The sequence below is a fragment of the Dipodomys merriami genome, unplaced genomic scaffold (assembly GCF_024711535.1).
Source record: "Dipodomys merriami isolate MVZ:Mamm:240054 unplaced genomic scaffold, mDipMer1.0.p SCAF_28, whole genome shotgun sequence".
Classification (NCBI taxonomy): Eukaryota; Metazoa; Chordata; class Mammalia; order Rodentia; family Heteromyidae; genus Dipodomys; species Dipodomys merriami.
In genome coordinates this window covers 10136857-10162874 of record NW_027204270.1, presented here as the reverse complement: position 1 = coordinate 10162874, position 26018 = coordinate 10136857, and the positions used below count along the sequence as shown (strand labels likewise).

Here is a 26018-nt window from a genome sequence, read left to right as displayed (position 1 = left end):
ATTAAGCTCACTGTCATATCTGATGCTGTTACCCCTTTGTGCCTTAGGATCCTTTTCACTGCAGCAGAACAGGACGCACAAAGAAACACATTGGTGCCAAGTTTGAAAAGGGTACCTGAAATGATTAAGAAGGTTGGTAGTCACTGTACAGATGGCTCAGTGACAGAGTACCTGTCTAGCAAATGTAAAGCTTTAGGTTCAAGCCCCAGAACTGCCAAAAGAAAGAGAATACAAAAGGTGTGCTGATAGAGTTTAGGAAGCTATATAGAACTAGATTAAAAGAGAAAGCATGAGCTGGGCTCAGTGGCTCACACTATAATCCTAGCTACTCAAGAGGTTGAGATCTGAGGATTGCAGTTCAGAGCCAGCCCGGGCAAGAAAGTCTGTGACATACTTACCTTCAATTAGGTACCAAAAAGGCCAGAAGAAAGAGAGAAAGAAAGTGAGAAAGAAAGAGGAAGAAAGGAAGGAAGGAAGGAAGGGGGGAGGGAGGAAGAAAGAAAAAGATGTAGAAAGGTGGCTATGATCAACAATTATAAATTCATGGAGGGATTTATTTGGTAAAATAAATAGAGTGAAACACCTGTCACACTAAAAAGAGAAAACAAAGAGAAAATAGTTTATTATTCCCAACAGATGAGAAATCAACTAAAAACCTAAATAACTTTAATAATATCCTAACTGAAGGAATAAATGGCATCTCACTGAGGAACCATGCTTTAGGAATGCTTTGCTTGTCCACTGAGGTTGATCATTCTTGAAGGCTTCAGTATACTTCTCTTGCCTATAGTCAGAATCCTGTTGTGGTTAAATAATTGAATTTATCTGGCATTTTAAAGATTAAAAGGAAAAGACAGAGTCTCAGCTCAGTGTTCACAAACAAACAAAGGTAGGTCAGCCCTCATTTTCTTCTCTTATTATCCATGTAAAGAAGTCTTCAGGCCAGGGGTATAGCTCAGTAGTAGAATGCATGAATAGCATTCATGAGGCCTTGGGATCAATCACAAGCACTGTAGAGAGACAGAGTGGGGCTAGAGATCATTCTGACCAGATCTTGTCTTAACAAAACAGAAAAAGAATAAAGAGGGAAGCATGATTATATACTACTGTGCATCCTTTTTTTTTTTTTTTTCAGTTTTTCATTTCTAACTGCGGTGTTCAGAGACACAAAGAGGCAGCATCACTAGATTGTAGAATTGAATAAGATCCTAATCTAACTGCTTTTCCCCTGGAGTCTGGCTTTTCTGTACAATGTAGATTAGAGATTTAAAGACCATGTAGAGGCTGGTCCCATGGCCTATGCTCAAATAGCTCCCAAGATAGACATGTCTTTGGAGAGCTCACAGTTAATGTATGAATTATTCTTCTTATAGTCAGACAAAACCTGTTTCACTATAACTTTCACTTACAATCTGAATGAAGGATTTATAAAGATAAAGAATTTTCTGAGCTAGGTACAGTGGCACATGCCTGCAGTCCTTATATTTGAGAAGCTGAGGCTGGAGGATTGCTAGTTCATGGATAGCTTGGGCTACACAGTGAAACCCCTAACTCAAAAAAATTTTTTTTCTCTTCTTCCATATTATAGCTCTTCCCTAGTTAAAGGTAATTCAAATGTTGAATTACCATCATATAACTTACTATCTCATATCCATGTTTATTCTGGTCTTTTAGCATGTTGTTTTCCTTCTGCCTGGTTTTTTTTGTTTTTTTTTTTGTGGTTGTTGTTCTTTTGTATTGTTTTTGTAGGTCAATGGGCTTGATCAGGGCTTGGGCACTGTGTCTGAGTTTTTTCGCTCAAGGCTAGTGCTCTACCACTTGAGCCACAGCTCTACTTCTGGTTTTTTGGTGGTTAATTGGAGATGAGTTTCATGGATGTTGTTGCTTGGCTGGCTTTGAACTGCAATCCTTGGGTCTCAGATTTCCTGAGTAGCTAGGATTATAGGTGTGAGTCATCAGCAGCCAGCTCTGCTTTCTTTTTCTAATTGTTTTACCAGCTTTTTTTCTTTCTGGCTATGTTACATTTTGTTTGCTTCCCTATAGTTTATTAGCCTGCTTTTCTTTCTTCCTTTCCTTCTTTCCCCTTCCTTTCATTTTTTTTCTAAAAGATTTTGTAATTCCTAATATTCCCAGCTTCTTCATAAATATACCTGCCTTCTTGGGACTTTTTTATTATAGAAGAATAGAGATGGCATAGTTTTATGAACATTTTAGAAACTGCTTGTAGCCCAGAAGCTGTTGACAAAATGGTGTCAGTGTTATATTTTGATGAGCCATATTACCAGAACCTGAATTCTGGGTTTGCTTTCCCTCTCTAGCAGTCTGATAAACCTTGTCATACTTGAGTAGCCCCCAAATGATTTGATTTATAACAATGTGCTATGATAAGACTGTAGACACTAGTCTGGTGTCGGTGGCTCACCTCTGCCATCCTAGCTACTCTGGAGGCTAAGATCTGAGGATCATGGTTTGAAGCCAACCCCAGGCCAAGAAAGTCTGTGAGACTCTTATCTCCAATAAATTACTAAAAAAAAAAAAAAAAAAAAAAAAAAAAGCCAGAAGTGGCACTGTGGCTCAAGTGGCAAAGGACTTGACGAGCAAAAGAAGCTCAGGGACAGTGCCCAGGCCCAGAGTTCAAGCCCCATGACCAGAAATTTAAAAAAAAAAGACATTCTGTTTAATACTATTATAATAGCTGAATTTCCCACCAGAAAATGTGATATCCAAATTTTGAAATACATATTAAAGTTGTGCCTTTCTCCTCAAAAGTGTGAGAAAGACTTTGAATTTGTTCATCTTTGCCATCTCAGCCACCATATTGCCTTTTATAGAACAAATGATTAGTATTTTGTTAATTTTTCAATCATAGATGGCAGTGGATTAACTTTTCACATACAGTCTCATGTTGAAACATAAATTTATGTCACATTTTCATTATCTGCCAAGTCAATACATGTAAGTAAACCAAGAAAGTCCTTATAGACTGAGTGGCTCACACCTGTAATACTAGTTACTCAGGAGGCTGAGATCTGAAGCTCAAGGTTTGAAGCTAGCTAGGGCAGGAAAGTTCCTGAGACTCTTATCTCCAATTAACCACCAAAAAGCTGGAGGTGGAGCTGTGGCTCATGTGGTAGAGCATCAGCTTTGAGTAAAAAAAGCTAAGGGATGGCACTGAATTCAGTCCTCAGAACGGATACAACAAAGAAAAGAAAACAAAAGCCAGAAAGTCCCTGTTGAAGTCACTATCTCCATTATTAATCCCCACTGTCCCCTAGTTTACTTAGTAGTTCTGTCTGACCCTCTATGGTAAATATCATTATATCTTGTTAAAAGCTCTTATACTTGACCACAGCTAACCATCAACTATTTATATTCTAGAACATATTAACCAGAGTAGAATACATATCTGGATATGTAAACTTACTTTGGAGTATAATATTAAAGAGAACATTTGTAGTCACCTAAAATACATTGCAGAGAACAATTTATTACATGTGTATTTACATGATATAAAAATGACAAATGTATTGAACTGTCATGAGTTTTATGCACCTTATAGATCATAGGTTAGCACTTTTCCTGTAAAGGACCAGCGAATAAATGTTTGAGGCTTTGAAAGTCATGTCATCTGACAACTACACAGCTTAGTGAGTAAAAGTAAGGAACTAACAATACCTGATAACAAATGATCATGGCTATGTTCCAGCCAGGCCTTACTTTGCACAATGGAAGCAGAATTTTACACATAACTTCACGGGTCACTAAAAATTGTTCCCTACCCTTCCTTGAGGGGAATTCCCCAGTTAGAACCTATTTGCACAGTATTTATCAGTAAGTCAGAGAAAATAAACATTCTTTTTGCTACTATTGAGGTTTGGACTCAGAGCCTTTTGCTTGCTCAGCTTGCTTACTGAGCTGTCCCTCTATCACTTGAACCACATATTCAGCCTTGATTTTTTGTTGGTAATTTTGGAAATAGAGTCTCACAGACTTTCCTTCCTGAAGTGACTTCACACTATGAGTCTTAATCTGAATATCCAGAGTGGCTATCATTGTAGCTACTGAGCCCAGCTTAAAGCAATGTTCTCTTGGAAATGTCTTTGCTTCCTATTGGACACAATTGTATTCTGAAGGGTGATTCTTTGGAGAGGTGCTTCCAAATAAGTCCCCAAATATATGTTCCTTGAAGTTCCTTCATCCACAATCTTTTAGCTCTGATACTTAGTTGAATAAATTATCTAATTCAACAAGATATTGAAGCCTAAAGAAATCTGTTAAAGAACTTTCCTTTTGGAATATTTAAAAAATATTTTTGTCTCATTGATTTCTCTGTTAACATGTATATTTATTGTGAATAAATCTTACTGCAAATTGGATTCTGGTTGCTACATATCATTAAGGAAGTAGGAGCCAGTTATTCTGTACACAGACCCACTAAAAAAACAGAAGGCAGAGGGGAGGAAAAAGGAACCCATGTTCCAGGTGATCTAGCAAGAACTGCCTGTCAGCCAATCTTTCTAGAAAAGGTCCCTTGCTTTTCCATGTTTTCAGCCTTCTCCATGGCATAAGAATTGTCTTTTGAGCTGGGCGCCTGTGGCTCATGCCTGCAATCCTAGCTACTCAAGAGGCTGAGATCTGAGGATCGTGGTTCAAAGCCAGCCTGGGCAGGAAAGTCCATGAGACTCTTATCTTCAATAAACCACTCTGAAAACTGGAAGTGGCGCTGTGGCTTAAGTGATAGATCACTAGCCTTGAGCTGAAGAGCTGAGGGACATTGTTCAGGCCCAGAGTTCAAGCCTCATGATCGACAAAAAAGAAAAAGAAAAAAAGAATTGTCTTTTGCTTAGTTCTAACACAGAGATAACTAATATGTATGTGTTCAGTTCTCAAAATGTATCTTAAATCAACTTTGAATTCATTTGACTTACTTATGCCAAGCTTTAAAATGTTTTTTTATCCAATTTAAACAGTCACTACAATATATAATTGTCACATATATTGGAAGCATTTTTAATATGCTGATTTTTGCCTTTTGTGTTTTTTTTAAAGCACTGAACAAATTAGTAGTTATTAACCACCCAGAATTGCCATTCTGATCATGATAAAAATTGAACAGCGGAGTGGGTGTGGACCTGTGGGTGTGAGGAGAGAGCTTATTCCTGTAATATGGAATTGGAGAGGGTGTATCATTTTCTCTCTTACTTCACCTTGAGTAAACCTTCTCTTAAGCTCACAGTGCTAGATTTTATTATATTATCTATATGCTCCATGTCTTGAAGTGGCCTATTTACTAGTTCACATTGTTTCCTGTGGCCGTATCTGACTAATAGAGAAATGTAATGTCTCTCCAAAGGCATGTTCCCTTTATGATTTTGTTGAAAATTTTAACACAAGAAGCCATTTTTGTTATTGTAAGATTTTTCAGCTGGATGCTGGTGGCTCACACCTGTAATATTAGCTAGGAGGCTAAGATCTGAGGATTGCAGTTCAAAGCCAGATTGGGCAAGAAAGTCTGTAAGACTCTTATCTGCAATCAGCTACTCAGAAAAAGCCAGAAGTGGGGCTGTGGTTCAAATGGTAGAGCACAAGCCTTGAACAAAAAACAAAACAAAACTCAGAGACAGCACCCAGGCCCAGAGTTCAAGACCCAAGACAGGCCAAAAAAATTTTTTTTTTCAGGCTAAATGTCAGTGGTTCATGTTTATATTCCTAGCTACTCAGGAGGCTGAGATCTGAGGACTGTGGTTCAAAGCCAGCCTGGGAAAAGAAAGTCCATGAGCCTCTTATCTTAACTACCAAAAAGCTGGAAATGGCACTGTGGCTCAGAATAGTAGAGTACTAGTCTTGAGCACAAAAGTTCAGGGACAGTACCCAGGCCCCCCCCCCCCCAAAAAAAGAAAGAAAGAGAATGAGAGAGGAAGGAAGGAAGGAAGGAAGGAAGGAAAAAAGGAAGGAAAAAAGGAAGGAAGGATGAAAGAAAGGAAGGAAGAAAAGAAGAAAGGAAGAAAGAAAAGAAAGAGAAAAAAGATTTTTCAGGAAGACAAGACACAGAATTAATATTGAATAGATTTTTGTTGCATTACATTCTGGGAATAAATATGCTATTTTCAGAAGTGGAGCTGTGGCTCAAAGTGGTAGAACACTAGCCTTGAATGAAAAAGCTCAGGGACAGCACCCCAAGGCCCAGAGTTCAAGTCCCATGACCAACCAAAAATAAGATACGATTTTCTACTTATCAGATTGAGGCATAATGTTTCTTTTTTTTTTTTTTTTTCTTTTTTTTTTTGGTCGGTCGTGGGGCTTGAACTCTGGGCCTGGGCGCTGTCCCTCAGCTCTTCAGCTCAAGGTGAGCGCTCTACCACTTGAGCCACAGTGCCACTTCCGGTTTTCTGGTGGTTTATTGGAGATAGGAGTCTCACGGTCTCTCCTGCCCGGGCTGGCTTTGAACCGCGATCCTCAGATCTCAGCCTCCTGAGTAGCTAGGATTACAGGCGTGAGCCACCAGCGCCCGGCGAGGCATAATGTTTCTTAAAGTGCTTATTAAGAGTTCAATCATTTTTGAAATGAGGACTTTCATGAAATCTTGCCCAGATAGTCAATTTTGTTCCATCCTAAATAACTGGAGTTTTTTTGTTTTGTTTTGTTTTGTTTTTGTCGGTCATGGGGCTTGAACTCTGGGCCTGAGCGCTGTCCCTCAGTTCTTCAGCTCAAGGTGAGCACTCTACCACTTGAGCTATACTGCCACTTCTGGTTTTCTGGTGGTATACTGGAGATAGGAGTCTCATGGTCTTTCCTGCCTGGGCTGGCTTTGAACTGCGATCCTCAGATCTCAGCCTCCTGAGTAGCTAGGATTATAGGCATGAGCCACTGGTGCCTGGCAACTGGAGTTTTTGTATGTCCATCATCATCCTGCCCCTACCCTTCATAGTGTAAGGAAGTAAAACTGACTGCCAAAAGTTCTGATCACCTAGACATGCTCAGTCTAACTGTAATATTTGCTTAAGCGCTTTGACTTCCATAGCTGGATTCAGGTATGAGAACACTCTTGATCTGTGGAGTCCTTGCTGGTGAGTGCAGTGTAAAAGCAAAATTTTCTATTCCTAATAGTTAAAATTTTGCATCTGGCATGGATTTTGAAACTGTTTGCTTTTACATTCATCTATGCTGGGGATAACCTAATAACAGCAGTATTAGAAAATTATAAAAACTATGTTTTGGAGGCTGGAGATGTATCTCAGTGTAAGGCACAGGGTTCAATCCCCATCACCGCAAAAAGAAAATATAAATAAGTTAAAACTATCTTTGGAAAATAATTGGGGAAATTTTATTGGCTGCATTTGTGAAAGAAAGGTGCATTGTGGAGTTATTTTCCTGTGATAAACAACTCTAGCAAAAGCCATTGTTTTCCTAAATAAGTTCTTTTATCCAGATTTTATCAGATATAAGCTATATATACCAGAGAATAGTAATGGACCATGAAAATAATTCTGAGTTTCATGGGAAAGCTAATACGTACTGTAAAGATGTAGTTCTAGATACAAACTAATAGCCCATAAGCTAAAATTTAAAAAACAAAGAGTGTATTCTCAAGGGAAAAAAATACATACATACATATATATATGTGTGTGTGTGTGAGAAATAGGACTAAAGGCATGGCTCAAGTGATAGAGCTCCTGCCTAGCAAACACAAGATGCTGAGTTGAGTTCTAGCCCCAGTACTGCTTGGGCGGGGTGGGGGTGGGGGGTAATTGCTTGATAAAGTCACAATAATGCTGGGATGGATGTGGCTCAGTGGTGAAATGCTTGCCTAGTTAATGCAACACCCTGTACCAAAAATGAATAGACAAAATAATAATAATACAGTTTTTTTTAAAGGCACACTAGAGTGGAAAGAGAACTTTTAAATCATCATTTGCTAGCCATGTGAAAACTCTTGTTAGTTTATCCCCATCTTGAATGTTTGTGGTTCTGATGGCTGTCTTTTTAAAAAATTTTCTAGTGGCCTGAGTCTTTCACTGAAAATGTACCAAAACTATCATTTATCAAGCTTTTGAGGGTGGAGGGATTAGGGGATGTTTTCCTTTTCAGTAAATTTTGTTCTTCCTTCATGTTTCCTTTTTTGGCTGAAGAATGGGCTACTGCTGCTCCACTTGTCATCTTTATGTGCTGTTTACAAATGGCTTTTACAAAAGAAGCCATTACCACATCTGATTTATCTTTTATTGCAAGTGCCCATTTAAAAGCATTTGTTTTAAAGTAAATTGTTTTCTAAATCACCAGGTTGAGGTTCTTACTGATTATTACACAATCCAGGGAAGCATTGATAGTAATGTTTTCAAAATAGGAAGAGATTACAAGTATTTAAATATATTCATGTATGAAGACATACATTTTACTTTATAAAGCCTTTTCCTTAGTCATTCAACATCACTCTTCCCTGAGACATTACCTCGCCATGTTTTGTTAGAAGAATGTAGAAACAAAGCACTCGCAATTAACTGATCTTATCAGGATTGGATTCTATGTTAAAATAATTTTTTTAGCTTGCATGTTGCCAACTATCTGATGATATTATCTAAATACATTGTTGATAATCTAAGTGACTGTAATGTTTATTGTTTACTTTAGTTGAGAACCAGGAGCTGGACTCTTCTGCTGGGTATCTTCCTTCTGTGCTTAGCGAGATAACCTGGATTCCTGCTGGTTCTGTGGGCCTTTGCAGTGCAAAGCGCTTCTTACTGGGTTTGCAAAGCAAGGGTAATATGCTCTGTGGGTGTCTGTGTGTCTGTGCGCCCCTTCAGCCCCCAGTCCTATTGCCACCTCTGCTCACTCTCTTTTGCTTATTAAAACTTATTTATTTTTTCAAATCTATAGGGGTCTTATTTAAAAGTTGAACAAGCTGTCTCTGATAGCTCTTGTCTGTAATTCTAGCTACTTAGGAGGCTCTCCCCTGCCTCCTAGAAATTTTCTGGATGTAAAATACGGTAGTATATTTTTACACAGTGTATGTTACTAATCTAGAAGTTATTTAGATCTATTTGGAGATAGATCAAGATTGATCGAGAATGGTTTGTATTCCTAATTGATATCATGACTTTGGTATAACAAAAAAAGTGATCATTTACTTTGAGTGGCTTCTCTGTTCCAGAGGCAGATTTCAAATAAGGAAATTTATGATAAAACGAAACCCACAATACAGCCACATTTTAAAAATTCACATTTCTTAAATTATTCCTACATGGTCTTGCAGGATAGCCTAGGTAGGACTCAAACTCAGATTCTTCCTAGCTTAACCTTCTGAGTGCTGAAGTTACAGGAATATACCGCCCAAGCCAGCTAGCTGTTGACATTTCTATTAATTATTTCCCTTCATTTATTTTCTTAGGAACCTATTAAAGATCTATTTCTAACTGTCTTTAAAGGCTTATCAGCAATCCTTCATAAATAATTTACTGGACTTATCAAAGATTTTGTTGTTGGTTGTGTTTGATGTGCTTGATTTTGTTCTTGCACACCTGGGGATAGAACCCAAGGCTCACAAATGGTAGACAAATATTCTATCACTGAGTTATATCCCAAATCATGACCCTTTTCAAGTTGCACTGCCCCTGAGCTTTTGTGCTTAAGACCAATGCTCTATTACCTGAGTCATAACCCTACTCCCAGTATTTTGGTGGGTAATTGGAGATAAGAGTCTCATGGACTTTACTGCCTGGGCTGACTTTGAACCATGATCCTCAGATCTCAGCCTCCTGAGTAGCTAAGATTATAGGTCCCTAGCATTTTTCAAGTTTTTTGTTTTGTTTTGTTTTTTGGGGGGAGTTGTGGGGCCTGAACTCTGGGCCTGGGCGCTGTCCCTCAGCTCTGCAGCTCAAGGCTAGCACTCTACAGACACTTGAGCCACAGCACCACTTCCGGCTTTTTTTTTCTGCTTATGTGGTGCTGAGGAATCGAACCCAGGGCCTCAGGCATGCAAGGCAAGCGCTCTACCACTGAGCCACCTTCCCAGCCCCTTTTGTTTTATTTTTTGTCAGTCATAGGACTTGAACTCTGGGCCTGGGTGCTGTCCCTCAGTTCTTCAGCTCAAGGCTAATGCTCTACCATGTGAACCATCGCACCATTTCCGGTTTTCTGATGGTTAATTGGAGATAAGAGTCTCACAGGGAGGGCTAGGAAGGTAGCTCAGTGGTAGAGCACTTGCCTTGCATGCCTGAGGCCCTGGGATGAATTCCTCAGCACCACATAAGCAAAAAGAAAAAAGCCAGAAGTGGTGCTGTGGCTAAAGTGGTAGAGCACTAGCCTTGAGCTGAAGAGCTGAGGGACAGCGCCCAGGCCCAGAGTTCAGGCCCCATGACCAGACACCCCCCCCCAAAAAAAAAAAGAGTCTCACAGGGATTTTTCTGGTCCAGCTGGCTTTGAACTGTGATCTTCAGATCTCAGCCTCCTGAGTAGCTAGGATTACAGGCATGAGCCACTGGTGCCTGGCTCATTTTTCATGTTTTAAAAGTCATTTCACTATTAAAATCAGACACAAGAACTTATATATGAAAACAGTAACAAAAGATAATAGAATACATTAAGGTCGTTTCCATGTATATAGTTAACACATGTAGGAAAATACATATATCTTTTTCTCTGTTGGTCATAGGGCTTGGATGGGGCTTGAACTCAGGACCTGGGTGCTGTCTCTAAGCTTTTGGGATCAAGGCTAGTGCTCTACCACTTTGAGCCATAATGCCACTTCTAGTTCCCTGGTGGTTAGTTAGAGATGAAAGTCTCACCAGCTTTCCAGCCCAGGCTGTCTTTGAACCAAGATCCTTAGATCTCAGCCTCCTGAGTAGCTAGGATTATAGGTGTGAGCCACTGGCACCTGATAGCTCTATCATTTTGATTTCTTTGTTTTTGTTGTTTTGGTTTTTTGAGATGATAGTCTCAGTATTTAGGCTCATTCTCCCAAGTGGTAGGATTACAAGTATGTACCACCATACTTGGCATAGAAAATATGTTCAAATGACAAATGAAACATAGCATATTATCCAGGATGCTGGTCTTTTCCAGTATTTTTGCCTTCTTCTTCATTTTACATCTCAGCATGGCACTGAGATGTAAGTTCTTTCCTAAAAGTCTACCATCCTTCACATGCTCCATTTCTACCTAACCACAATTTTACTATATAGAAAGATAAAATGAGACAGCACAGAGAAAGGAATGGGTTTTCTGTCACTACTCAAAGGCAAAATTAGTCTTCACTAAGTAAGAAAATAGAGACCTAATGGATACAAGAAAAAATCACTACGAAGACTATCCCAAGAGAAATTAATATCACTTTGCTTGAAAAAATATATATAATTTTTTTTCACTGTGATATTTTATAAGAAAGATAGTCTTAGCTGGGCGCTGGTAGCTCATGCCAGTAATCCTAGCTAGTCAGGAGGCTGCAATCTGAGGATCTAGGTTCAAAGCCAGCCCAGCCAGGAAAGACCGTGAGATTCTTATCTCCAACTAACCACCAGAAAACCAGAAGTGGCTCTGTGGTTCAAATGGTAGAGTGTTTGCTTGAGCTGAAAAGCTCAGGGATAGTGCCCAGGCCCAGAGTTCAATCCCCACAACTGACAACAGAAAGAGAAAGAGAGGAAGAGAGGAAGAGAGGAAGAGAGAAAAGAAGGAAGGAAGGAAGGAAGAAAGGGAGGGAGGGAGGGAGGAAGGGAGGAAGGGAGGAAAGAAAGAAGGAAAGAAAGAAAGGATAGTCTTTTTAAAATGGAGTGGCAACTCAAAGTGATAGAGTACTAGCCGTGAGCACAAAAGCTCTGGGACAGTGCTTAGGTCTTGAATTCAAGCTTCACGATCAACACACAAAAAAGAGAGTCTCAAGAAAGTCTTTTAAGTATAACTCTAGTCGTTTTGGTTGTCTCTTCAAATAGATGGCTCTTACTTCAAAAATAGCCTGAAAATAAAAAGACTCTGGGTTATATGCAATGAAATGGCAGCACAATGCCTGTAAGATGCCCATATCCTGCTCTTAATGCTGTCTGGGACCCATGAGGCAAGGATGGGGGTTTATAACCCTTCAAGGCACATATATACATAGGATTTGAGGATTCTGAGACATAATCCCTTCGAATAAATAGTTGTCAAGAGAAAGAGGTCTTTGTTTTCTTCCACAAAACAGAAAGCCATTGACTTTTTAAATAAGATTGAGAACTTTCAAGTGAGGTTGTTAATCAATTAACCATTTGTTTAATGGTCTTATCCTTCACATTCTTAAAACTAATTAGACATCACTAAGTATCTTGTATAGGCAGCCAATCTACAATTGTGTTTCTTTCTTTTGGCTCTTTTTGTTGTTGGTCATGGAGCTTGAATTCACGGCCTGGACACTGTCCCTGAGCTCTTTTGTTCAAGGCTAGTACTCTACCACTTTGAGCCACACTTCCTGTTTTTTCCTGTTTTCTGGTGGTTAACTGGAGATAAGAGTCTTGGGGATTTTCTTGCCTGGACTGGCTTTGAATTGTGATTCTTAGATCTCAGCCTCCTGAGTAGCTCAGATTATAGACATAAGCCACCGATGCTAGTTTTGTATCTTTCTTTTAGCTCTCCCAGTCCTTTAGATAAACAACACCTAGATGGGCACATTGAAGCCACATTAGGGGACTGCGTATGTGGCTTAGTGGTAGAGTGCTTGCTAGCATGCATGAAGCCCTGGGGTTGATTCCTCAGTACCACATCAACAGAAAAACCCGGAAGTGGCACTGTGGCCCAAGCGATAGAGTGCTAGCCTTGAGTACAAAGAGGCTCAGGGACAGTGCTCTGGCCCTGAGTTCAAGCCCAAGAACTGGCAAAAATAAATAAATAAAATCACATTAGGTCTCAGTTTTGCCTTTTGTTACTATGCAAGGCTCAGATGTAGCCATATATCAATTTATATTTCTGGAAAGATCCCTCTAAAGCTTCCAGGCTAATTTGGTATTAAGCTGTTATACAATCTTATATAATCCTGGCCCTTGCTGATGATCATAGCCAAAGGCAACAACACTGTCAGTTAAAATTCTTCAACCATACATGCCAAATTCTGAGTGTCTCATGTCATGGAGCCTTTATATCTTCTTCTGGCTAGAGTCTTGTCTTCTGGCTTTTCTAGTTTCTTATATTTACAAATATATTGTCAGCTACCAAGAGTGGCTAAGAGTACTTTAGACAAGCATGTACTTCTCAAAATTAGAGTCAGAGTTGCTATTAATTCTTTAGAACATAACAGAAGATGTCCTGTGGTCCTACTTGAGATACTTTCTGGAAGAAGATGAGCTTTAGAACTAGAGATAAAATAGAACCTAAACCCTAGCTTCATTATTTCCTAGCTCTAAGTTCCTTAACCTGTTCTTTCTTCATCTATAAAATGGATAATATCGGGAATCTGAGATCTAAAGATCACTGTTCAAAGCCAGCCAAAGCAGGAAAGTTTGTGAGACTCTTAACTCCAATTAATCACCAAAAAGCCAAATGTGGAGCTGTGACTCGAGTGGTAGAAAACTACCCTTGAGCAAAAAAAAGCTCAGGGACAGCACCCAGGCCCTGAGTTCAAGCCCAGTTCAGGCATACACAAACAGGGATAATGACTACCTCAAAGTGAGATTATACAGAATTCAGCGGGGGCTGGGAATGTGGCTTAGCAGTAGATTGCTTGCCTACCATGCATGAAGCCCTGGGTTCAATTCCTCAGCACCACATACACAGAAAAAGCCGGAAGTGGCACTGTGACTCAAATGGTAGAGTACTAGCCTTGAGCAAAAGAAGCTCAGGGACAGTGCCCAGGCTCTGAGTTCAAGCCCCAGGACTGGGAAAAAAAAAAATTCAATGAATAAGCATGTTAAATAACTATCACAGTACCTGATTCATGGAGAATATGCAATAATATTAACATTCCTCTTCTTTTGTTGGTGGAAGATTTTAAATAGTAGATTAGATAATGAATGTTGTTCAGTGAGCCATAGTTTGTGTTCTTTCCATTATAACATGCTTTGCTAAACATTGTGTGTGTGTGTGTGTGTGTGTGTGGGAGGGGTGTTTACTTTCTTTCTTTCTTTCTTTTTTCTTCTTTCTTTCTTTCATCAGTCATGGGGATTGAACACTGGTACTGTCCCTCAGCTCTTCAGCTCTAAGCAAGCATTTCCTGCCTGGGCTGGCTTTGAACTGCGATCCTCAGATCTCATCCTCCTGAGTAGCTAGAATTACAGGCATGAACCACCAGTGCCCAGCAACATTGCGGTTTTTAAGTAACAGAAGACAAAGAAGAAATCCCTTCTCAACTAGATTTATTTAAAGTGCCTTCATCAAATTTTTACCAGGCACCTATTATATGCCAAAAACTATATAAAAAAGATATGAAGCTATGTAAGATATAGTGGGAATAAGGAAGTTCTGGTTCTTCCATGTGCTTGTAGTCTAATGGAAGAAACAAATGAGCATACCAGTAATAAAGAGGTCTAATGAGAGGCTCAAGGGATGACTAAGTATAAAGTAATTGGCTAGCATGAGTCAGGGTCAGTCCCTTCAAAGACTGACTCATACCTGTAATCTCAGCTACTTGGGAGCTAGAGATTAGGACTATGGTGGAGATTAGGACTGTACTTGAAGGTAATCCTGTGCAAAAAACTAGTGAGACCTCATCTTAATTAACAAGCTGGGCATGGTGGCATCTGCTTGTGGTCCCAGCTACTTAGATCATAATTAGGAGGATCACAATCTGAGGCTGACCCAGGCAAGACCCTAGCTGGAAAATAATTAAATCACAATAGCTGGAAAATAATTAAATCACAAAAAGTCTAGGATCGAGTGATAGAACGATTGTCTAGAAAGTGGGAAGCCATGAGTTCAAACCTAAGTACTGCCAAAAAAGAAGGAAGAGGAAAAAAAAAAAAAAAACAAGAGCACAAAGAGGAGAGGAGGAAAGGCAACCAGGAGAAAACTCCCCAAAGAACTGACACTTGAGCTAACCATCTACTTGTGGCTAGAAGGAACAATATTTACAGCAGCATGGCAGCAAAATAAATCACAGTCTGTTCTGCAGATAGTTTTGAATTAATGGAGAGAAAATGAAGTGCTTGCCTAACATACACGAGGCCCTGGGTTTCATCCCTAGCACTGAAACAAAAGAGAAGAATGATGTATGTAGAAGTATAGCAGGATGAAAGTGGAGAGATTTGGAATTTTTGTCTTAAGAATCTAGTGTTCAGAAGAGTCTTAAGGTAGAAAATGGACTTTTCATCTTAGAAATAAACACTTTAGCAGTAGAAGATGCATTCAGAGAAAGTTTGAGCTGAGGACTGGGAAGGTAGCTCAGCGGTAGAGTGCGTGCCTTGCAAGCATGAGGCCCTCAGCACCACATAAACAGAAAAAGCTGGAAGTGGCACTGTGGCTCCAGTGGTAGAGCGCTAGCCTTGAGCTGAAGAGCTGAGGGACAGAGCCCAGGCCCAGAGTTCAGGCCCCATGACCGGCAAAAAAAAAAAAAAAAAAAAGAAAGTTTGAGCTGAGAAAGAAGGAGTAAAGGAGAGAAGAAAAACAGGAAACATCAGTATAAGGTATTACTAGAGCTTGAATGAAGCTGGTAGATATAGTAATAGAGACACTCTGGGGATTGATGTGTAAATGGAAAGAAGAACTTGAAGATAACTCTCAGGATTTGGCATGAAAGACTGGACTAGAGCAGTCTCGTTTACCACTGTATAGAAACAGTGAAAGTTGGGGCACGAGGCCCAGGCAGCAACAGAAGTGAGTTGAGTTTGGAGCATATTGAACTCCATGTACCTGGGAGGCCATCCTACAAATAGCTATTTGTTGTGTTCAAGAGATCTGGACATTGGAGCCAACTGGAGAGGTTTACATGGCTATATTATGAAAATCCTACAATGGTCATCTGACCCAAGTGTTAACATTTTTCCTTTCCTTTCTAATAACTAACACTTAATAGGTATTCAATCAAGTACTGTGGCTTTGGTTTTAATCTTTGACCTGTTCTGTGTATTTTGGCGGGGGGGGGCAGGAGAGAGAGATCTAATTTTCTGTAGCAGTATCAACGTTGGGTCCACATAGTACTAGCCTAAGCAATGTTGAATTCATGAATAGCTTTTTGATAACAGATTATCACTTAAGAAATCATTTCAGCAGAATGGTACAAATTTTGTTCTTAATTGCTTTAGGCTTTTTTTTCATTACTAGTCAATCTTCTCAGTATTGGCAAAATTATTTGGAGAATGCTTGAAGCTCCTCTCCATGAGAATGGTACAGTATTGACAACTAAGACTAGCAAACAGCAATTTGATGAACCCTGTGCATGGTCAGCTGGTCTATTTTTGGACAGCTCTATAGCAGTTTATCTGATTCAAAAAAGAAATTGTGAAATCAGTACCCTAGAAAATAGTCAGCATGCTAAGAACAGCAAAAAGTTAATTCCTGTGCAACCGGTCTTAGGGCATGAACACATAGGGAGTTTGAACACACACGCACACACACACACACACACACATTTAAGTTCTTTGTTAATTGTGTAGTTGAGTTAAATGAATTGACATCATTCTTTAGAACTTACAAAATGTTTTCATATGTGTATCATATTTGATCCCTAGAACTTTACAAGTCAAACCCAGTTATATTCTCATTGTAAAGGTGAGGATTTCATACACTATTGGCAAGAGGTATATTTTCTGTATGTCTGATCTGTAGACCAAACAGCTCTGTTATCAACCTCTGTTATCATCCTTCATGGCTTGAATAGTGTTCATAATCAGCTATTTTCACTAGATCTTTTTTTTTTTTTTTGCCAGTCATGGTTGCCTGAACTCTGGGCCTGGGCACTGTCCCTCAGCTCTTCAGCTCAAGGCTAGTGCTCTACCACTTGAGCCACAGCACCACTTCCGGCTTTTTCTGCTTATGTGGTGCTGAGGAATCGAACCCAGGGCCTCATGCATGCAAGGCAAGCACTCTAACACTGAGCCACCTTCCCAGCCCCTAGATCTTTTTTTTTTTTTTTCCCACTAGATCTTTTGATCTGCCTGATCAGTTTGAGATGCTCATGAGTTGCATGTCTGAAGATGGCTCAGGAGTGAAGCTGATCTAAAATCCTTGAGTGCGGGATGCTGTTTCTTGCCTTAATAGAGCATTGGTTAAAAAAAAAATTGTACATCATAGGCTAGTTTACAGACTAAAGAGTAGTGCTTTAAAAAATATGTATAATGCGGGCTGGGAAAGTGGCTCAGTGGTAGAGTGCTTGCCTTGCATGCCTGAGGCCCTGAGTTCGATTCCTCAGCACCACATAAGCAAAAAGAAAAAAAAAAGCTGGAAGTGGCTCTGTGGCTCAAGTGGTAGAGTGCTAGCCTTGAGCTAAAGAGCTGAAGGACATGGCTGGGAAGGTGGCTCAGTGGTAGAACACTTGCCTTGCATGCTCAAGGCCCTGGGTTCGATTCCTCAGCACCACATAAGCAAAAAGAAAAAAGCCGGAAGTGGCGCTGTGGCTCAAGTGGTAGAGTGCTAGCCTTGAGCTGAAGAGCTGAGTGACAGCGCCCAGGCCCAGAGTTCAGGCTCCACGACCGGACCCAAAAAAAATTAAAAAAAAAAAAAAAAAAAAGAGCTGAAGGACAGCACCCAGGCCCAGAGTTCAGGCCCCATGACCGGACCCAAAACAAAAAATATGTATAATGCATATAATATGATTAAAATGTACTAGCTGACCCAATCTATGTTACTTACTCCAAGAAAATCTGTAAAGGTCTCTTTTCTAATATTAAGTTCCTATTTGGTATTAATATGGCCAAATGATCTTACCAAAATTTGAGGCCTCTTTGGCTCCTTCACAACTTTCTGGTGAGCACATGGTAACGTTACATGCCACAACACTTAGCTTCAGCTACATGGTTCTTTTTTTCAGACAGGTTGTATCCCTTTTCTACAGATGGGAATTCCCTCTTCTTCCACATAGAGATTGTATTTGAATTTTAGCAGTGGATCCACCTACTATCTATTGTAATGATATCTTCTGACCCATGTTTTCTTTAAAACACTTAACTTTTAAACTTTTTTTTTTTTTTTGTCAGTCGTGGGGCTTGAACTCTGGGCCTGGGAGCTGTCCCTCAGCTCTTCAGCCCAAGGCGAGGGCTCTACCACTTGAACTACAGCATCACTTCCGGTTTTCTGGTGGTTTATTGGAGATAGGAGTCTCACGGTCTCTCCTGCCCGGGCTGGCTTTGAACCGCGATCCTCAGATCTCAGCCTCCTGAGTAGCTAGGATTACAGGCGTGAGCCACCAGCGCTTGGCTAACTTTTTTTTTATAGAGCACCTTCCTAGCAAGCTCAAGGTCCTAAGTTCAAATCCCAGTATTGGGGGGAGGGCAAACTCTTTTTCTGACAATGGAGGTTTTTCTTGCTGGCTGCATTGCTTTCTGGTAAACTTGTATACTGGGCACTGGCTTCTGGGCTGGATGAACCACATTCCAGTGGAGACAGGAGCTGAGCCATGGCCACATAGGTTACAGTTGGACTGACGACTGTGGCTGCAGGGTTTGCAGGCCAATTTGTTTTACCAACCATGAAGCACATGGAGATCCAAGGAAAGCAAACTTTTTGAGTTCTACCACAGCCAATGATAGAACAGGAAACTGGGTTAATGTAAGTTATAAACCCTACTGCTAATAAAAGAAAAATGCAAGATGCTCATCAATGACATATTCTACGTCATCCAGAGAGAAGAGCATCTCCTTCCATAGCAGCCAGAATTAGTGAAGTTAAAGATCAAGTAAATGTGTGATGAAATTTTAGTTACTATTAGTTTGTGTATATAAATGCCAATTTTCTTCTAATGAAATGCCTCAAAATTACTTTTTTTTTTTTTAAAGAAATGACTTAGTTTAAGCTAAAGACCTAAAACAAAGCTGTTTTTCCTATGATTAGAGGCATTAAACTCAGGAATGAACTGTAACAGAAATTACAGGTATGATGTCATTGATCTGTAAAGAAACAGTTCCTTTTTTTGTTGTTGTTGTTGCTGGTTGTGGGGCTTGAATTCAGGGACTGGGCACTGTCCCAGAACCTCTTTGTGCTCAAGGCTAGCACTCTACTGCTTGAGCCACAGCGCCACTTCCAGTTTTTGAGTGGTTAATTGGAGATAAGAGTCTCATGGGGACTTTTCTGCCTGGACTGGCTTCAAACCATGATCCTCAGACCTCAGCCTCCTGAGTAGCTAGGATTGCAGGCATGAGCCACTGGCACCTGGCTTAATAGTTCCTATTTTTGATACATGTGTGATGCCATGACCATGATAGAGTAAATTTGTACAGGATGGACTCAAATCTGATCCCATGCCAACCAGAGTATAGGCTTTAGTTTCTCTGTTGGAGGCCAGTCTGATCATACATAGGGATATGAGATACGTGATATTTTTCCAACCCAACCAGGCTCATCAAGAACATGTTTTGATTGACTCATAAATTACCTTGTGTCCTGTGCATAGTAATGAGTTCTGTAAGAATGATAATGTAACTCTTTTAAGTATGAAGTTATACAGGGATGAACGTGGAATACAAAGTGTTGAATACTGTGTGAGGCATGTTGAAATTCTTTCCCAGGTTAACAGTGTTATTGAAATATGGCCAGAATGAAGCTGAGACTGCTTAAGCGCTGATGTGTATGATGATTAGCAGTTTTTCCTTTTGCTGCCTTTGGTGTTAGCATTCATGGTTTATATTTGTCTTAATATTTTGAGGCTGTGGATAAATCATTGTTGATCCTCATCGTTCACTCTAATGTCCCCTTCTTATTCCTAATCTTCTTGCTTTTGTATATGTCCGTTCATTTGTAGAGTGTAAATGGCATTCGCACAGAGGAGGTGGCTGTCGTGACAAAAGGGCCATCTGCCTACCCTGCCTCTGAATGGGAGGGTCCCAAGCAGTCAGTAGATCCTAGTCAGAGCCAGATGACCACCCCATCGGAGTCTCCGCAGAGCTTTGGCTTTGGCTCCCTCTCCATAAGCAGCAAGGAGACAGAAGAGAAGGAGCAGGGGGCAGCTGGCCATCTTGATATTAAGGAGACGCCAAGTGGCCCAAGTGGGGAATGCATAGGAGTGGAGGAACAGGCCAGTGCCTTACAGTTCTCAGCCTCCTGTCAGCTGCAGCTTGGTGAAAACAAGGCAGACAGTAGTGAAGAGCATGTTACACCAGGAGAGCCACTTGGAAAACAAAATGGATCATTTCTTGACTCTTGTGTGGGTAACCAGTTCCCCACCCTCATTCGAAGTTTCCAGGTAGTACCTGATTTGATGATGCAGCTCTCATGACTCTATGGGAGAGGGCTACAATCTTCTGTGGAGGAGGAGGTGATGGTGGTGGTAGTGGTGGTGGTGGTAGCGGTGGTGGTAGTGGTGGCCAGTTTGTTTTTCAAAATCAGAGAGTCAGAGTAAAGTCTGTGATTGTGTCAAAAAGAAAAAACAGAGATTCATTCAAAGGAATTACCTCCATAGCTACAAATGTTTCCCACTGACAGCCTTCCAGAACTCTTGGGAGTAAACTCCAGCTATGAAGTTGGCATCAATAAGTTCCACTTTTCCTTGCTCAAGTCTGAGCTGTGGGAAGAGATGAATTATAGAGGTTTCCACAGCAAGGAGCCTTCAGTGTTTTCAGACCATGCTAGAAAAAAATTCCAAATTATATTTTCTAAAATGAGATTTCAGGCCCCAAATAATAATGTATGTAATGCAGCCACACTGTTCAGGCCACCACTACCACTGACCACATAAACAGAGCCTCCCCTGATCGCAGGCTCTCTTCCTATGCTGAGGTGGATGAACCTGATCACAATCAAATGGTACCTTTAGGGTGATTTATAGTCTTGCGGAAGTTGAGCAGATGGACAATAACATTTATTCTTCTGAAATTCTGAGATTAATAATCACCAGGTGGTGGTAGAACTGAGTTTTCTCTCCAGTTTCCCAAAGGCTGTTTCTTCTCAGTAAATCCAATGTGAATGTCTGACATTGATTTGAAAGAAGTTAATGAATTCCAGGATAATGTTTTCCTGGGCCTCTGTCCTGTACCATTTGTCCGTAGTGGAGGAAATGTGGCTGACTTGCTTAATTATAATGGCACACTCACAAGGACAAATGAAAGTGATTGCTATTTGGCAAATAGTTTTATATTCACATTTGAAGGTCAGTCTGAAGTGTTTTATATCACCAGTCATAACTGTCTGATCTTACAATTTTCCATTAGGCTTATGAAAATGATTACAGTAATGCTGCTTTTTAATGCCCTTCGTGTTGTGACACCTTGTCAGAGCTACTTTGGAATGGTGTCCAAGTCTTGAGCAGATGAAACACCTTTGGAGATTGAACTTGCCCTTTGCTTTATTCCAGCAGATACTTTGATCAGATCAATGTCAGACAGTTCAGCTCTCCTGGCCTTCAGAAACTTCTGCTAACTCTGTTTCTTTACTGTTTCACAGCCTCCTCTCGTAAAGACTCAGACAGTCACCATCTCAGATACGGCCAATGCTGCAAAAAGTGAAATCCCAACCAAAGACGTCCCCATTGTCCACACTGAGACTAAGACCATCACTTATGAGGCTGCCCAGGTAGGTCACCTTTGTTCCTTCCAAACCAGAGATGGCAATAAACACCAAAGTGGCCTTCTTTCCTCACAGGCTTCTGAGTCACTTACTTCTGATAATGCCAGGATTTCTGGAGAAGTTCTTTTTTTTGCCAGTCTTGGGGCTTGAACTCAGGGTATGGGCTCTGCCCCTAAGCTTCTTTTGCTCAAGGCTAGCACTCTGCCACTTGAGCCACAGCACCGCTTCTGTTTTTCTGAGTGGTTTATTGGAGCTAAGAGTCTCACAGACTTTTCCTGCTCGGGCTGGCTTTGAACCACAATCCTCAGATCTCAGCCTCCTCAGTAGCTAGGATTACAGGTATAAGCCAACTGCGATGGCGGGCGGGGGGGGGGGGGTGGAGAGGGGAATGGAGTGCTTGTTTTATTGTACTTATTCATTATTCATTTATTTATTTATTTTTGCCAGTCCTTAGGCTTGAGCTTAGGGTCTTGGCACTGTCCCTGAGCTTCTTTTGCTCAAGGCTAGCACTCTATGACATGCATGAGCCATAGCACCACTTCTGGCTTTTTCTGTTTATGTGGTACTGAAAAATCAAACCCAGGGCTTCATGCATGTTAGGCAAGCACTCTACCACTAAGCCACATTCTCAGCCCTCAATGAGACTCTTATCTCTAGTTACCCACCAAAAAGCTGGGAATAGAGCTATGATTCAAGTAGTAGAACTCTAGCCTTGAGCAAAAAACTCAAGGACAGCATCCAGGCCCAGAGTTCAAGCCCTAGTTTTCGCAGGCACACACAAACACATACTCACACATACACACACACACTTAAAAAAAAATATTTCTTGGGCTGGGAAGGTGGCTCAGTGGTAGAGCGCTTGCCTTGCATGCCTGAGGCCTTGGGTTTGATTCCTCAGCACCACATAAGCAAAAAGAAAAAAGCCGGAAGTGGTGCTGTGGCTCAAGTGGTAGAGCACTAGCCTTGAGCTGAAGAGCTGAGGGACAGTGCCCAGGCCCAGAGTTCAGGCCCCATGACTGGATTCCCCCCCCCCCCCCGCAAAAAAGAAAATACTTCTTTGATCTGATTGCTTATACACACCAAATTCACCAGCAATTTGTAAATTTTAGTCTAGCATAATTATTAAGGCAACAGGCTTTGAGTCAATCTAAGTTTTGGTCCTGGCTCCCCCATTTTCTTTTTTCTTTTCTTTTCTTTTTTTTGGGGGGGGGTCCAGTTGTGGGGCCTGAACTCTGGGCCTGGGCACTGTCCCCCAGCTCTTCAGCTCAAGGCAAGCATCTACCACTGAGCCACCTTCCCAGCCCTCCCCCATTTTCTAACTTGGATAAGTCATTGAACATCTCTGAGCTTTCACTTTTCTTGCCTATGATATTAGTATATGTATGCTTCATGGTGGTGTTATGCGAATTTTAATTTTTTTAATTTTGTGCTGGTGCTGGAGCTTGAATTCAGGGCCTCCTATTCTCTCTTGGCTTTTTTTTTTTTTTTTTTTTTTGGGTCCGGTCGTGGGGCCTGAACTCTGGGCCTGGGCGCTGTCCCTCCAGCTCTTCAGCTCAAGGCTAGCACTCTACCACTGGAGCCACAGCGCCACTTCCAGCTTTTTTCTTTTTGCTTATGTGGTGCTGAGGAATCGATCCCAGAGCCTCATGCATGCAAGGCAAGTGCTCTACCACCTGAGCCACCTTCCCAGCCCCGGCTTTTTTTTTTTTTTTTTTTTTGTCGGTCGTGGGCCTTGAATTCTGGGCCTGAGTGCTGTCCCTCAGCTCTTCAGCTCAAGGCTAGCACTCTACCACTTGAGCTACCCATTTTCTGGTGGTTTATTAGAGATAAGAGTTTCACGGACTATCCTGCCCAGGCTGGCTTTGAACCGCAATCCTCAGATTTCAGCCTCCTGAGTAGGTAGGATTACAGGTGTGAGCCACCGGTGCCCAGTTTGGCTTTTTTTTTTTTTTTTTTTTGGTCGGTCGTGGGGCTTGAACTCTGGGCTTGGGCACTGTCCCTGCACTCTTCAGCTCAAGGCGAGCACTCTACCACTTGAGCCACTAGAAAACCACTTCCAGTTTTCTAGTGATTTATTGGAGATAAGAGTCTCATGGACTTTCATGCCTAGCTGGCTTTGAACCTCAATCCTCAGATCTCAGCCTCCTGAGTAGCTAGGATTACAGGTGTGAGCCACTGGCACCCGGCTCTCTCTTGGCTTTTACACTCAAGGCTAGTGCTTTACCACTTAAGCTATAACTCCACTCTTGGCATTTTGCTGGTTAATTTGAGATAAATCTTTTGGTTTTGTCTATCCCAAATGACTTCCAATTGAGATCCTCAAACCTCAGCCTCCTGAGTAGCTAAGATTATAGAAGTGAGCCACTAGTACCTAGCTTCTCCTTTATTTTTATAATGCATGAGTGTTGAATTTTTTTTTGTTACTCACAGAAGGAAAAAGTAATGAGAACTATTTCCTCTATAAACTGAACTGTATACTAATTTCTGCACACACAAAAAAAATAGTGAACTGGGAGAGAGCAAGGGAAGGGATGACATTGTCCAAAAAGAAATACACTCTTGGGTCTGGGAAGGTGGCTTAGTGGTAGAGCGCTTGCCTTGCATGCATGAGGTCCTGGGTTCAATTCCTCAGCACCACATAAGCAGAAAAAGCAAGAAGTGGCGCTGTGGCTCAAGTGGTAGAGCGCTAGCCTTGAGCTGAAGAGCTGAGGGATAGCGCCCAGGCCCAGAGTCCAGGCCCCATGACTGGACCCCCCCCCCAAAAAAAATGAAATGCACTCTTTACCTGACTTACATAACATTAGCCTCTCTGTACTTACTTTATTTAATTTTATTTTTTGTCATGGGGCTTGAACTCAGGACCTGGGTGCTGTTCCTGAACTTTTTTTCACCCAAGGCTAGCACTTTGCCACTTTGAGCCACAGTGTCATTTCCAGTTTTCTGATGATTAATTGGAGATAAAAGTTTCATGGACTTTCCTGGCCGGGCTGGCTTCAAACTACGAGTTTCAAATCTCAGCCTCCTGAGTCATTAGGATTACAGATGTGAGCCACTGGCACCTAGCTTTGTATATCACCATTATAATTAAAATTTTTTTAAACAAATAAAAAAATACTTACTGAACACTTACATATTAAGCCAAGGCAATGCAAAAGGTAAACATAGTTCCTCCCCTGTGTAATTCACATACTAGTAAAGCAAGATTGGCAAAAAAACACATAAACAAATGTCTAAATAAGTTTCAGACAGTGGTGAGTGCTACAGTGAAATTAAAATGGAATGAGACAATACAAGTGGCTACAGGTGTAGCTCATTGGTAGAGCACTCGCCTACAGTGTATAAAACCCTGTGTCCAATCCCAAGCACCACCAAAAAGATAGACAAAGAATATGGGCTCATGTGACAGGCTGCTATATTGGGGCTAGGATAAGTAAGAAAGTCCTCTCTGTAGAGGCGATGTAAGGCTGAAGCCTAAAGAATGCAAAGGAGGCCACTAGATGTAGCTTTGGCAGGTGGTTTTTACACAGATGCTTTTAGTGAATCCTCACATTACTAGAGCTGGATGGTGTTACCTCCATTTAGGAAACAGTGTAGCTTGCTGGGTAAAGGCATATGCTTTGCAATTAGACAAATGGAACTTATTTCCTAGCTCCATCAGGTAGATCTAGCTAGATAATCTTAGGCAGATTACCAATTTTTTTCAATTGTTCCCTTGGCTACACATTGGGGACAATACAACATGCCATTGCAAGATTTGGAGGGGCTGGGAAGGTGGCTCAGTGGTAGAGCGCTTGCCTTGCATGCCTGAGGACCTGGGTTCGATTACTCAGCACCACATAAGCAAAAGGAAAAAAGCCGGAAGTGGTGCTGTGGCTCAAGTGGTGGAGCGCTAGCCTTGAGCTGAAGAGCTGAGGGACAGTGCCCAGGCCCAGAGTTCAGGCCCCACGACTGGACCCAAAAAAAAAAAAAAAAGATTTGGAGGAGGCTAGGTGAAGTGATGCCTGAAAAGAACATACACGTCCATAAATGTCCAGTTGATGGTAATGTGCTGGTCTGTTCTACTCATTGTAGCCTCGAGTGTGGAATTTGAGTTTGGTAATTAGTAATCATAATAAAATGGCATAATTAAAGCAATGACTTTGTAAGGGGATTTCCAACGCCATTTGCTGAATGTATTAATGCAAGGGTAGGGCTTAAAACTGAAGCACAGCCTTAGGAAACAAGAAGAAAGACATGTGTCAGAAAAGAGAGGCAGAAGAAATGAATGTGTAGGACTTGGAGATGGGGGGATAAAAAGTTATTTTGAGATTGTGCACATTATTAGTCAAATTATGTAGGAAAGAATTACTTGTGAGTGGGAAGGAATCGCTTTGGGCTGGAGGTGTGGCTCAAGTGGTAGAATTCCTATTTGGCGA

General features: G+C 41.1%; 1 protein-coding gene across 11 annotated transcripts in view; it reads left to right on the top strand.

The window, feature by feature from the left end:
* The window catches only part of Epb41 (erythrocyte membrane protein band 4.1), a 175232-nt gene that overhangs the window by 137092 nt on the left and 12122 nt on the right, over positions 1 to 26018 (top strand). For 6 of the 11 annotated variants that reach the window (XM_070037457.1, XM_070037450.1, XM_070037451.1 and 3 more), the window contains 2 exons: positions 19844 to 20284; positions 21481 to 21609. In XM_070037457.1, coding sequence (XP_069893558.1) covers positions 19844 to 20284; positions 21481 to 21609 — 570 coding nt within the window. The remainder of the gene's footprint in view (positions 1 to 19843; positions 20285 to 21480; positions 21610 to 26018) is intronic. The other 5 variants (XM_070037455.1, XM_070037454.1, XM_070037456.1 and 2 more) reach the window with 1 other exon arrangement.